Below are 14,650 nucleotides of genomic sequence, written 5' to 3'. Positions count from 1 at the left end.
CTGGGATTGGGGGTCTGGGGGTTTGGGGGTTTTGGGGGTCTGGTGGCCGCCCCCACTCTGTGTGTGGATATTTGCATGATATATGCAGTTATAATAAACCACAAGAGCTGCTGGAGCAACAGCAGCAGCAGCAGCCACTGCAACTGGAACAGGACCTGGACGAGGACGAGGCGCACGAGGTCCTGGCCAGGAGGACCTGGCAAACAAATGCCAATGCTCAGCGGTGCGTGCCAGGGCAAATGGCAAACACTGGCCATCGAAGGCAGCCCGGTCCTCTGCAACTGCCGATCGGAATTATGCCGCACATAAATTACCTAAGCATATTATTTGCACCCAATTGAAATTTGTATTAATAGACAGCACATTTAGCCCAGGCAGATGGATAGGCCACGGGCCTATATGTGCCCAAGGCCAAACGCTGATACTCCTTGGAAAACAAAATAAATTTAAGACGTCACAAATTGTATTTTTTTTAAACCCCGCCTGCTTAGATAAAGGTTTATATAGCATTTTTTAAAACGTTATTTCCTTTGAGAATTTTCCTAATCCAAGCAGCCCTTGTGCTAGCAAAGTTGATGTTGTCAGACCAAGAAGGAAATCATTTCAGTTCTACGCGTTCAGTGAACAGAGCAACATCAAATTGTAGCAAAAAAAAAAAAAAATAAATAAAAATTCTTTTAAAAATCGGAAAAAAAAACTAGAAAGTGTGTTAAGACATGAGTTACCCGGGCGATAATCGATGGTCGGGGCCACCAGATCCCAACGCCTACGCGAACATCAACAGGCAGGGCAACGCGGCTCCGCGGAACTACCAGTCTCAGGTGAGCTTACGAGTGTTGGATAGGTTCCCCGGGTCCAATAAAACTATCTCTTTAATCACAATCTGCGAATGAAGGTTGTGCGAATGGCTGTGCGAATGGACGGCGAGTTGCCTTCGACATCCAGAGCTGCGCAAAATCAGGCAAGTTTGCACACACCAGAATACATTTTTCAATGTACAATTTATTAAGACAAGTCACATATGACCATTTTATTTTTGTCATGCTCCAAATCAGCATATAGCTTTCTTTCTCTTGGCCTAAAGTGACTACATCCGCTTAAAGTAACATTGCTCAAAGAAGGGTTAACAAATTTTCCAGTTTATTTTTTTATGGCTACCCTGTTGCAATATTTTTTCCGATTTTAAACAAAAAGCCTGCTGCTTAAATTCTGTCAATAATGCATAAGTAACATTAACTAAATAAGAGTGAAAATTAATATTTTTAAAGGCTACCGGAACTCTAAATTTTATTTATTCCGAACTTAACTACGTGGCCTGCTTGTTGAATTTAAATAGCTTTCCCTATACATACCTTAAATTGCTTAAAGTAAATATTGGTTTAATAAAGTTCTTCAGTACCTCGGTGTGAATAATTTTTCACTTTTTAAAGGCTGTCTGAATGCAATATTTTATTTATTTTTTACTTGCTGGTTAATAGTTCCCCCTTAAATACCTCTATTGCCATGGTGAAGGGCGATTATGTTTCCCAAGCAAGTGCTAAAAGTGTGACCAGTTTCCCAGTGTTTCAACGTTTTTCCTCCCTATAGGCTTCCTTTTCCCATGGCAGCCAAGCAGGCCTTGACTTTTCATTTCACAACTCGTACATGAACAACCCGACTGGATATTCCGGCTTTGGCCAGCGGGCAAACGAAGCGAGCAACATGTCCGGCATCGACGGCTCCATGGGAGCCGGGAACCGCGAACAGGTAAGATTTGCTTAGGAGCCATTAGGTAGGGGAATGTTTTGCTAAAGCAGGGAAAATCCTAAGTAGGAACTGCCGATGGAGTGCGATTTTGATTGGAGCTCCTTCGGGACTGGTGGCAACCAGGGGACCGTTCGCCAAAGCCTGCTCTTCCAGAGCCAAGCCCAATATACGATGCGTTGGGGAAGTAATGGGCAAGACCGTACTTTTCAGATGACTCTGGTCCAAACCCGGACTGCGATGCAGTCATATCATATCCCGGAGCAGCGCCCTTTGCAGAGTATGATGGAGGAGCGCTCGTACAACATGATATCGGGGCGGCCACCACTGACAGCAGGCCCTTTTCCAAGGGCGGTGCCACCATTGGCAGACCAGTCCAATGGGACCGTTTTCCAGAGCATAATGGCAGAGCCATCAACGGTGAGCAATGAGGGGCACCAGGATGCAGTGCCTCCCGCAGCGCAGGACTCCGACTTTCCATATGTAAGTTGTGCAGTAAAACGCTCTAAACTATGCCTAATCTTCTTCGCACAGTCCATGGAAATAATGCCTTATTTGGAGTCCATGCCCACTGGGAACGAGGAATCTCTAGTGGAGGATCTGAGCGACTGGTGCAATTATATTAATGAACCAGAGGCAGATGCATTAAACCAAGAGAATCAGGGAGGGCCAGGATCGACGGCCAATCCAAATGAATCGCAGGCTCAGTCAATGGCCAGCACAACCAATCCAACTGATATTATGGCCACTTATCCGTCGTTTTCGGGAAATTATACCAGGACACTCGGTGCGCCGTCCAAGCCCACCAGAGGTAAGGTAATCAAGGCGAGGAACCCCTTGACCAAAAAGGAGCCGCCCAAGAGAAAATTGGGTGCCCCAATGAAGCCGAGTATTTCGCAGCTTTTGAAAGAGGCCGCCAAGAAGGAGAGGTTGGCCAACGCGCCGCCCAAAAAGCAGCGAAAAACCAAGCCCAAGGCTTCTGCAGAAACGAATTCTATCCAAAATCCGGATCCTGCTGAGCCCTCTCAGCCCAGCACCTCTGCGGCAGCCAAGCCTCCCAAGCGAACTTACACCAAAAGAGCCAGTACTGCAAAGAAATCGAAAGTTGAAAACAATGCCGAGGCTGCTGTGGCAACAAGTAACCCGGCAGAAGCCTTAGGGCCCTCGGAAGTGAAGCCTGGTATACCATTAGGCCCAATAGATCTGAATATTCCAACTCCAACTATACGGACCATAGGCAAGACGATCAAGCCAAAGGCCCCTAGGCGAAAAAAGACCCCCGTTGTACCAACTGAGGGATCGGAGGATGGCGTACCACCACCGCCTAAAACTAAGGCCGAGGCACCACCAAAGCCCAGGGCTCCTCGAAAACCCCGTAAGCCTCGACAGACAAAGGCAGCTTTGAAAAAACAACAGGAGGAGGAGGAGGCACTCAGGCTGCTTGCCGCAGCGCCAACATCAATGGAACCCATTCCCAAAGGAATGCCTTTAGAAGGCATTCCAAAGGGAATTCCAATAGAACCCATTCCCAAAGGGGTGGCTATAGAACTCCTTCCCAAAGGAATGCCTACAGAACCCATTCCCACAAGGGAGGTGATAGAACCTGTGCCCAGTGCGTCTACGATTGGGATGCAAAAGCCAGTTGCTGGGCAGTTCATCAGTGCAACACAAGGGACACCACAATATGGGGTACGAGTGCAGAACTCGCCTACCAAACCATCTGCTTCCCAAAAGAGACCCACTCCAAAGGCCGCAGGTGGAGGTAAGAGCATGAAAAATGTGATGAAAGTGTTTGGGAAGAAAGCAATCCTTCAAATTCAGTCATTTCTATCGAAAGTCCCGGGGACATCAGACACAACTGTAAGTGTGAAACATTATATAATGACATTCCTTCTATTTAAAAAATATATCCTAATATTTTTTTTTCATTTGAGCTAGTACAAAATCAAGTATTAACTTTTAGAAACAGAAAAGTAAATAACTAATTTATCACAAAAAAATACATTATTTAATATATATTTTTAATTTATTTATTATATGGATAAAATATATTTTTGGCCTTCTAGATTTTAGAAAAATCAACTTCGGCCCCCAACGAGCACCAAAAAAAGGGATATGTACAAAAAAACCGATCTGTATCTCCTTGCTTGTCAAAGCATTCGGCTCGTTCGACCTCAAGGTCATCTTCCGGGTCAGACAGTTCTTCCAGGTCGTCCTCATCGTGCTCCTGTTCATCGAGCTCTTCCAGCTCGGGATCTTCCAGCTCGGGCTCTTCCAGCTCGGGATCTTCCAGCTCAGGGTCTTCCAGTTCGGGATCTTCCAGTTCAGGGTCTTCCAGTTCCGGATCTTCCAGTTCATCATGCTCCAAAAAAACCAAGACTAAGCCAAGGGCACAGAAACCGCTTCCCTCACGGGAGTCCTTTCCACGGATAAATACCGCTCTTTATAAACCTACTAATTTGGAGTCACCGTCGCCCCCGATGTCGCCAGTGCAGAATCTGGGTCCCCACCGGGAACTTTCGCCACCGATGACTCCCATGAAGAATCTGGATTTATCACTGGAATCCTCGCCACAAAAGGAGTCATCATCACCACCGATGACGGTGAAGAATCTGGATTTATCACTGGAATCCTCGCCACAGAAAGATACCGATTTGTATCAACCAACTAATTTGGAGTCACCAAAGCCATCGATTGCGGCAGGGAAGAATCTGGATATATCATTGGAATCTTCTCCAAAAAAATCTACCGCTTTGCTTCAACCAACAAATTTGAAGTCACAATCGCCACCAATTACGGCACCGAGGCATCTGGATATATCGTTGAAATCTTCCCCACAAAAATATACCGATTTGGATGATCCAACTAATTTGAAATTACCATCGCAAGCGACGCCCGTGCAGAATCCGGAATCTTCCCCCCAAATGAATACCAGCGTAGATCAAGCTATTACAGCCCAGAAGAATCTAGATCTAACAGCGGAGTCTTCCCCACAAAAAGATACCGATTTGAAACAACCATGCAATTTGGATTTTGGTCATGATCAACCTACTAATTTGGGGTCACCAACGCTACCACTGACGCCCAAGATGAATGAGAATCCTTCATTGCAAAAGGAGAAGAATTTAAATGTTTCATTGAATTCCTCCCCCCAAAAAGATACAGATTTGGATCATCCATCGCCACCGCATGCGACACAGAATAATCTAGATCCGTCTTTAAAAACTTCCCCACTAAAAACTAACGATTTGGATCAACCAACTAATTTGGAGTCGCCAAAACTGCCGACTGCGCCCGGGAAGAATCTGGTTCTGTCAGAGGAATCTTCCCCAGCAAAAGATACCGTTTTGGATCAAGCAACTAATTTGCAGCCAACGTCGCCAGCTAAGACGACCGTGCAGAATGCGGATCCACCAATGGATCCACCACTAATAAATGCCGGCTTGGATGAACCAACTGTTTTGGGTTCACCGTCGCCACCTAGTACGCCCTGCACAAATCCTCTCACATTCGAAGACCTTCTGAAACATCTGGGAGCCGAAATCGCTCCCGTATCGCCGATCGTCACCCAATCATCCGATGCTTTGAAGCAGGAAGATTCAAAACCAACACCGGCAGTGTCTGAATCCTCCACTAATGGCGGGGATAATCGACCGGGAACTGGAGTACCGATACCAAAGATGGATGATGTAAGTAGTCTATGCAATATGATGTAGGAGAGCGGTTTGGATATTTTTAAGGTCTGACAAAAGCAATTTGATTTAAACATACTTCTGTATGATTTCGCACCAATATTTTTTATAGTTAAATATACCAACTAAACTTAGCAATTTGCATATCCTGTTATAATTTTTTGGGACAAAAAGTATTTTTCTGGTATTTTTTCAGCATAAATGCAGTGATGATCTTTTATATTCTTATATCCTTACTCTAGATCACGGAAAAGAAAATCGAAAAATCTGCAGCAGAATCTAATCGGAATCTCCCCAGCATAACCCACAAATTCAAAACTCCAGTGAAATCTGTAGAATACAAAGCTTCGGGATCAACCAAGAAACCAGATATTAACCCCCACAATCCCAAGCTTCTTGAATGTAATCAAAATGGGGAACAAAACGTTCTGCAGACGCCCTTTAAAATGCCAAGGCCAATTAAAACTGATCTTATTTCTGGGGAATTTAAAACACCGCCCAATACTCCCTTACCGGCAAAATCAAACCCTCAAAAAATGAGCGATGAAAGCAAATTTGGGGATCAAAAACGTATTTTAAAGCCCTCTAGAATTCCAAGGCCTATCAAAGGATATTTTGCTGCCCAATATAAGTTATCGCTACAATGTAATTCAAATATTTCCGGGTCTATTGCAAGTCCCTTTACCTCCTTTGGAGGAGTTACTCAATCGACAAAACCGGCACCTCTAAAACTAAGCGATGAATCGAAAATACCTGTTCAAAAGCCCCTCAAAAATGCAAGGGCAATCCAACCTAAGCCTATATCCGATATATATGAAGTACCTGAATCAACCAGTGCTTCAGATGTTAAGATGTTAAATCCGAACTGTGGTCCTAATATTGCTAGACCACGTACGCATCTTGCACCTATGGCTGAACCAGAAAAACAGGGGTTTCAAAAACTAATCAATGAAAATAAATATTTGGATCGAAATGTGCATGAGCAGCCTCAAATAGCTGTTCAAGAGCCTTCCAAAAAGACCAAACCAACCGAAACTAAATCGAAATCAGCTTTATCAAATGGTAACTTCTGCAGTCCGAATATATTTGAGACTAGCGTAAAACCCTGTAGTTCTGTGATCGCAAAGCCAGATGAGGGACTTGGCAGTTTTACTTATACTTCTACTTTTCAATCAGGCTTGGTGAAGCCCAGCGATTCGGAACTGACGGCTCCAAAAAATACCATCGCACCTGTTGTAAATGAGGAACAACCAATCAATAAATCTGCTGAGAAACCGGGCTATCCTGAAATATTCGGCGCAGATATGAATCCAAGTGACTCGAAACCCTGTAGTTCCAAAACTTCCACAGCAGTACGAGATCATTCAAAAAATAAAAAGGAGAAAAAGTCGAGGTCTTCGAAGGCCAAAAACGATGGGAAGAAACCAAAGTCACCGAAAACTAAGAAAGAAGCGAAGAAACCAGGCTCTTCAAAGAAGAGTCGTACATCCAAGAATTTAGATCCGAAGTTTCAAGACCAGCTTCTAGAAGATCCGAAGAAAAACTCCTTTGACACCGATACCATTACACAGTATAAGCTACCAGAAGAAACGCCATCTGAGGCACAAGTATCCTCTTTGAAGCCCAGTAAAGGGAAAAAACCAAAGACTCCGAAGCATAAAAAGGAGAAGAAAAAATCAGGGTCTGCAAAGGGGACTCGAAATCCGGCAATTCGGAAACAGGTTCTACAAAACGCAAAGGTAAACTTAGAAGAGTGTGAATTACGAGATGTTTTATGGAACCCGAAAGGAAAGCCATCTGAGGCGCAAATACCCTTTCTAAAGCCCAGTGAGGAGCCCAGGACAATTGAGGCAGTTCTAAAATCTAGTACTAAACTTTTTAAGGCTAACCCCCCTCAATTGGGAATTAAGTTCTGTAGTCCCCAACCTCTGACAACGCGGAGGAGCTCTTTACCAGCGATTTCAAAGCGCCGAGTATCGGTTGCTGTGGAGACAGGGTCAAATTTGATTGCCTCCAGTCGTAAAATTGCTATTCCCAAGCGCAGAGAATCGGTGCTTATTGATGACGCACTAAAATCCAAAGCCTTGAAGCCAACCTCTAATCCCAAGAGGTCCTTTGATGAGTTAATAGCGGAAGCAGATCTGATACCCCTTAGCAGGGGATTGCCGGCAGCAAAGCGTCGTCATTCGGTAATGATTGAGCAACCAGCTAAGCGAGGCCTTTCCGTAATGATTGAACAACCAGTCAAAGCAAAGATTCGCAAAACAACGACTGAAACTGACATGAAACCAAGCACATCGAAGGCTGCTAGGCCCGATACTGCCATATCTGCTAAGTTAGATACTAGGCCCAGCACTTCTAAGGCTGCTGCGGCTGCCAGAACCGCTAATACAGCCAGTACTTCGACGGTTTTCGAAACCGATGACATGCCCAGTACATCTCAAAAACCGCACACGTTTCTCCAATTTAAGATACCCAAGCTGCGCGCTGGAGGTTCCATCGTAAGAGACTAACCTTTTAAATGTTCTCCTAACTAATATTCCCTTTATTTTGCAGATACAATCTGTAGCAGCTGAGACCCCCGAAGCGGAGAATCCTACTGGCAGTTCCGAGACAATTCACTCAACTCTAGCTAAAAGCCCTGAAGCCTCCCAAGCAAATGCAGCTGCAGGTTCGGAGGCCACTGCAGCGCATCCGACAGATGCCAGCCAAGGGAGTTCGGCTAAGAGCTCTGATGCCCCCCAAGCGAGGAACTTCCTTCGGGGAACTCCCTACAGGAGGAGCCAGTACATCCTACCTGGCCACCCCATGCGGAGGACCCTGGTCAACGAGTCGCCCTACGCGCTGCACGGCCATGCCAACTACCCGGTGAACTACCCCAGCGAGCTGGCCTACCAGCGAGTCCACCACATGGGCCCCCCCATGAGAATCAATCCCAGCTATCCGGAGGATCAGGCCTTCTACAGGGATGCCTACTTCATGGACCAGCAGCTGCGGTACCATCGCTACGAGGAGCGCCTGCGCTACGAAGAGGACTATCCGCTGCGGCGCTTCGTGCCGCCGCCGGCCAGCTACGCCGTGGGGAGGAGTGCCCCAGTGCCGACCTACCATCCCTATCGCAGTGCCCAGCAGATGAGGGGGCTGCTGCCGCACGAGAGGATTGGCCCGACCTATCGGCCGGGCTTCCCCCACATCGACGATCCATCGCTGCCAGAGGCGCATGCCAACAGGGCCTACCCACCAATCAGCTACTTGCCAGCACAGTATCAGCCGCCGGACCATCATCCCATAACTGATTACATGGGCTGGTACAGGCTAAGCAGCGGTCATCCCAGTGGTAGGCCCAGTGCGCCGCGCACTCCGCAGGTGAGGCGAAAATACTTTCCCCAATACTTTTCCCCCGATTAACTGCAATTAAACCATGTTTCGCTAGGCGGAGATTAACGACTCAAGTGATAATTGCTCTTAATAGCCGCCTCGAACGGCTTCAAGCGTTCGGGGGTCGCAAATACCGCACCCGCAGGGAGCTCAGGGAGCGCACCCAGTTGTCCAAGGAGTCGTTGCGCCCGGTCCTCAGGCGCATTGGCAAAATCAGGCGTTGCACGTGGCGCATCAGCAAGTACTATCCGCAGGCCTATGTGGCCGAAAAGTCGGGCCTTTCGCCGCGCCACAAAGATCACAAGCCGGTGGGTTGCCACAGAGAGTAGCGAGTTCCCAGCACTTGCAATGCACCTTGCACCTTTGCACCCCGCCCCTAGCTCTGCCTAAGCTATGACTACCGCAGGCTGATGGGCTCCTCCTGGCGCATGGGCACTTTGATCGAGAAAACCGGCTTTTGCAAGGTCTAGCTCAAGTACCTCCTGAGGATGATCGGACGGAAGCGATGCACCAAATGGCGACTCCTTAGCTACAAAAAGCCCCTGATCCCTGATCCAGAAACTGCCGTAGGCTCCCTGAGTGCCATACACATCGTACACATCTAATATTCTGATTACACTTGCACACCGCCCCCCCGAACACTGAAATAAATCACTGAGGTCGAAACAAAAGTGTATTGTACAAGCCCATATTCCTGGTCCTGCAGTTCACAGGCACCAATTAAGTTATGACAAGTTGCATGTGTAACTTGGGGCCGGAGTTTCCACCATAAGTTTCGCAAACTGTGTTGACAGTTTTTCTATTTTCCGCTTTTCGGCAATTTGGCAAGTGCAATTTGGTTCTCTTGTTGCTATTATTTTGGCCGGTTGTTTTATTGCGTTGCCATGTGTGTGCGAGTGTGTGTACTTTGATGTTTTCTATGCGCCGGCAATTAATTGCTTTCAAATCCTTTTATCCAACAGATTTGGTCAATTTATTTTGCACAGTTTTTTGTATGTGTTTTTGGTATTTACACACACACACACACACACACACACACACCCAAGGTCCATAAGAAAGGCGCATGTGTGTGGGCGAGCGCTTGTTTGGCTTGAATTTATTACATGTTTAGTTTATTGTTTTTTAATGGCGCTTAGTTTCAATTTGAGCGGAGCAATAAATTACACATTACTGACTGCCCCGAGTCCCAGTCTCGTCCTTTTTTCCAGCTCCGCTGGGTGTGTGTGCGGGTATCTGTGTGGCTGTGCAAACGAGGGTGAACGCTTTAATGAGGCCAAAGGAGTCGATCCGGCATTTGATACCAGATTGATGCCAGCCGCAGACATTTGACCTTTCGGGAGTTCATCCGCAGGCAAAAGAAACGACCTCTCGAGCGCACATGTCGATTCAGGGACTTCGAATGCCGTGCTTAATTCGATAAATACATACGGATTTTAATCTTTTAAGGCGCTCAAATAAATGTTTGTGGGCTATTTTATTTTTAATTGTTTTCCATTTCATTTTATTCTTTATTAAATAAGTAACACGTTTTTGAGACATTTTCTTGCTTTTTAAAATTATGAATTACTATTTTTTACACTAAAATTTCCAAAAATAAAATACTTCTTTGAAAGCCTTTACATTTTTAATTGTTTTTTGAGGCTCTATACTGTGTAAAAATAAAAAAAATGTTTAAAAGCCATTAATTTTTAATATTTTCCATTTCGTTTTGTTTATTTTTAATAAATGATCCCTACTTATTTCCCTATGTCTCATATAAAAAGAGGGACTTAAGAGCTGGAAGCCCAAAGCTTCAATTCTCAGAAGAAATGGAGTATTAGGGCCAAGGGCCCTTCTTATACTTGGCCAAGCTTAGCGTTATTTCTTTTTATGCCACAATTATCCTTAGTCTGCGCTCTGCTCCCCGTATTCCAAGCTAATTTTGCGAAAAACTTTGCCCCTGAAAGTATGCAGCGGAATTTTAGGGCGAAACTGCAGTGCAAAATGAAAACTGCAGACTGCAGACTTTCAGACTGTAATAATTTGCGCAACAAAGGGCGCACCTCAACTTGACAGCAGCGGAAGTTGTCCCCACTTAGCCGGGGATTCCCCTGGCCCCTTAACCCCCAGCCGGCCCAGCCTTAACCCTCGTGCACCGCCCCCTGGGCCAGGGCAAACACAAAATGAATGGCCCGCAAATTCACGGCAAATTAAATGAAATGCGCAAATTAAACGCAGCAGCAGGGCAAAAAAAATATGAAACAAAGTGGAACACGGGCAGGACAAAGTGAAACAAATATTGCATAATATTATTGCAAGTTTTTTTCGGGGGGCGCGGTCGGCACTTGAGCGGCGCTTAAAGCCAACGAGAACGCGGAAGCAATTCACTTTCGGCTTTTGGCTGTTCACTTTTTTTGCCGACCCCTTGCCCTGCTGGCTTTTTCTATGTTTTAATATTTATATCGGGACAGCAGCTTTGCTCCATCCTCGTCGTTGTCAACGTCATCATCCACAGTCGCAGCCAGTGGACGGCGGTGCAGCTGCTGTCCCAGCTTCAAGTCCTGCCGATGCACTGGGAGATATTCGAGTGTGAGTATTATTTTGGACTACTTTACGATTTGCAATGCTTTCAAGACCTCGGAATGCTTAAAATAACTGTAAAAAGCATTTAACAAACTATTTGTTTACAACGATTTTTCTTAAAATGTTAAGAAAAGCCCTAGTTTTGCCTTAAAATAACTGTAAATTTAATATATTTAAATAATATTTAATATTTAAAATTTAAAAAATAAAGAAATAGAATGACACTCCTCGAATTATTCGTAATAAGAAGAAAGAATTCGCTTAGGCCAGAAATTACTTTTATTTTAAGCAAATTTGTAAAGAAATTTTTGATTCAAAATATAGAAATTATTAAAGTATTTGGAATGGTCAGCCAAGGTCGCTAGCTTTTCCATACACTCACTTTTTTATGTATGGGCTTTATTTTAAATAAGCTATAGAGACAAACCTAAAAAAAAAAATATTTTATTGTTCTTTTATTTTTCTAATTCATGCACCTGAGGCTTTTTTCTCTCAGTGCACTGAACCAGTAATTTAGCATGCTTATCGTTCGTCTCGCTTGCTCCGAAGAGGCCAGCGTCCTTCCGTTCTATTGCCACCCCGTTCCCCTTCCGTTCCGTTCCATTCCGTTTGGTTTTGCCTCTTTAGAGCGACTTGGTGTGTGTGTGTGTGTGCTAATTACCATAATTAAGCAAAGGTCAGGCTTTAGTCGCCTTTTGTGGCCAAGCCTGGCGAAATAATAATGAGAGAAAGCCACGAGGAGAATGGCGGCGGATGGGAAAGAAAGCGGGAGAAAGCAAGCCAAGGGAGACGGAAAAAATGGCTGACCAGCGTACAAATTCTCCCCGCTGTTCTGTTATGCATTATCTTTATGATTATGTTGATTATGACGTTTTAATGGGTTTAGTGAGGCGACAAGGGGGTGGAGTTGGGCCCTGGAGTTGGGCTCGGGTCACCCGCGGGGTGGGGTGGTATCAGCTTAAGCTGACAACAAAGGGGCAACAAGAAAAACAAAGACTTGACAAGCTGTTGGCGCACATTAAGGAATGAATGCAGTTTCCCTTCGCGGCCCTCCCTCGTTTCGGTACTCATACCCTGGAAAATGGCAGAAACTTAGATCGTAGCTCATATCACTCAATTAGGTCGTAAAATAAGAGTTTTTTGCGGGGCACACACACAAAATACTGCCAACTTTTTATGGCAACAGATAGGAAAGCGTAAAAACGCAATGGGAAATCGTAAAGAAAAGAATTTGGCGAATGTGGCTAGAATTATTTTTACAGGGTACGGCAGCCGTCGAGCAAAAAGGCGGCGCTCAGCTTAATCTCAATATTTCATTTTTTATTGCCGGCACTCAAAACATTACTTTGAACTTGGTCAAATTACTTGCGGCTTGTCTGTCAGCGCGCTTCCTTCTACACTTCCTTATTGGCGGCGGGTGGGCTTTCCCCCCCGAATTTCCCAACACGGCTCCGCCAGCCAGCCATAAATATTTTCGGTACTCGCCGAGGAAAATGAAAATTCCATAGCAACTCAAGTTAAAACTGCAATGTCATGACAAATATACACAGGGACGACGATGACGTGGGCAACTTTTCGAGATGAGATCTTGCAGGATGGCACGCACTTCCCCTCCCTTCTGCTGGGGGGAGTCCGCTTAACCCCTGCGGCGCCCGCCGCCTAACCCCCCGGCGGTGATTAACGATCGCAGCACACGGCGGAAAAGATGAAAGTTAAATGGGAGGGGGTAGCGCAACTATTATTATAACATGGCGAGGACTCACTTCTCCTAGTTTTCGCCCTGCAGGCCCAGCATTCCTAACCAAGAAAAACATTTTCATTCCAAGGCGTTTTCCGGTGGCTCGTGGGGGAGCGGGTAGGGAACGGCAGTTGTTTGAACTTATCTAAATTGTTTTGCCATATTGTTTTCTTATGCCATGTGTGTCGCATCGTGCCATGCTTGGGCGTACTTCCTGCCCGTATCCTCGGAATATCCCTTTTAATGCACAGAGAACAATATTTATAGGCACCATTTGGGATTTGAAAAAAGAGCTTATGATCCTTTCTCTATCGGACTATAAATGCAATGATAAACACATAGTTCCTTAACTCAAAAATCAAAGGAATTTGTATACATTGTAATAACTAAATAAAAACCTATTAGGATCGAAACTAAATTAGACTTGCAAATTGGCAAACTTAAAAAGCTTATTCAGAAAATCTGATTTCTAAGAAATAAGAAATTATTGTAAAATACTATTCGCTTTTCTCTCTGTGTAAGAGAGGGGACCGCATCCCTCAGCCCCCTGGAAAGTCCCATTGTCTTTAGCAAATTTGCTTTACTTGCACTGGCTGCTTATTCATTGACTTTTGTGTTTTGTGCCATTTTCAAATGCCTTCATTTCCCCGCCACACGCACAGCATACGTACGTACGTATGCCCGTCTCGCTCGCGCACCCCAGCAGGCCGTCTCCCTCGCACGGCTCTTGCCGTACGTGTCTATTATTGGTATTTGCTGAATGAATGGATTGTACGTGCCCGGAGGCATTTGGAATAACTTTTTTCCAGGCTCCGGCTCCCGAGGTTCTGGTTCTACGTTTGGCTTCCGCTGCCTTCTGCCTTATTTCTCGATTTCTGGCTCTGGCTCTGGCTCTGGCTCCTCGTGGATTGCAATTCTCCGTTTCCGGCCCGCCTTTCTCTTGTTTTTTTGCCAGCCCCCTCGTAGCCCCGTCTCTTTCGCTCGCCCATCTCCCCTCTCTCTCGCTCTCTCAGCCACGCTGCGGTTGAAATCTAAGCGATTTTACATTGTTATTGTTATTATTGCCACACGAAGACACGAGCGCACACAAGCATATGTGCTTTATTTGCACATGCATTTATTTGTTGATGGCGTATTTTTGTTTATTTATGTATTCATATGCAATGTCGAAAATAATCGTTAATATGCTGATAAAACACGCCCCCGCCACAATGTGTTCGCCTGTATCGTGCCCTCTCCCTCTGCCCGCCATGCACCCCTCTCGCTCTGTCAACACTGGGCTTCGTTTTTCACTCGCCGCGATCCCATTGAATGGCCGGCAAATATGGTATGCTAATGAAATCCCATAATGCATTGACTAATAAACAAACAGCGCCCGAATGTAGGCAACACATTTTTCGGCCAGCCATTTCGGGGATTCCCCCAAAGTGTATATGCAAATGTATTCGACTGCAGATTGAGATTTCAGTGCCCTGGGGGACTCGGCAAAATCACACTCTAAGATGCCTAAATGCGATTGAGGTATTTGCCAGGGGAC

General features: G+C 45.5%; 1 protein-coding gene across 1 annotated transcript; it reads left to right on the top strand.

The window, feature by feature from the left end:
• Window positions 1–628: 628 nt before the first annotated feature.
• LOC108023166 (titin) lies at window positions 629–9,484 on the top strand. The gene is made up of 9 exons (XM_017092407.3): window positions 629–821; window positions 896–961; window positions 1,588–1,746; window positions 1,813–2,226; window positions 2,278–3,603; window positions 3,810–5,432; window positions 5,678–7,936; window positions 7,992–8,801; window positions 8,869–9,484. Exons 1-9 carry the CDS (start codon window positions 717–719, stop codon window positions 8,902–8,904), a joined length of 6,798 nt encoding a protein of 2,265 aa, XP_016947896.1. The 5' UTR covers window positions 629–716; the 3' UTR covers window positions 8,905–9,484.
• Window positions 9,485–14,650: the final 5,166 nt, after the last annotated feature.

Source organism: Drosophila biarmipes, chromosome X, assembly GCF_025231255.1.
Source record: "Drosophila biarmipes strain raj3 chromosome X, RU_DBia_V1.1, whole genome shotgun sequence".
Taxonomy (NCBI): Eukaryota; Metazoa; Arthropoda; class Insecta; order Diptera; family Drosophilidae; genus Drosophila; species Drosophila biarmipes.
This window is presented reverse-complemented; position numbering and strand designations above follow the sequence as displayed.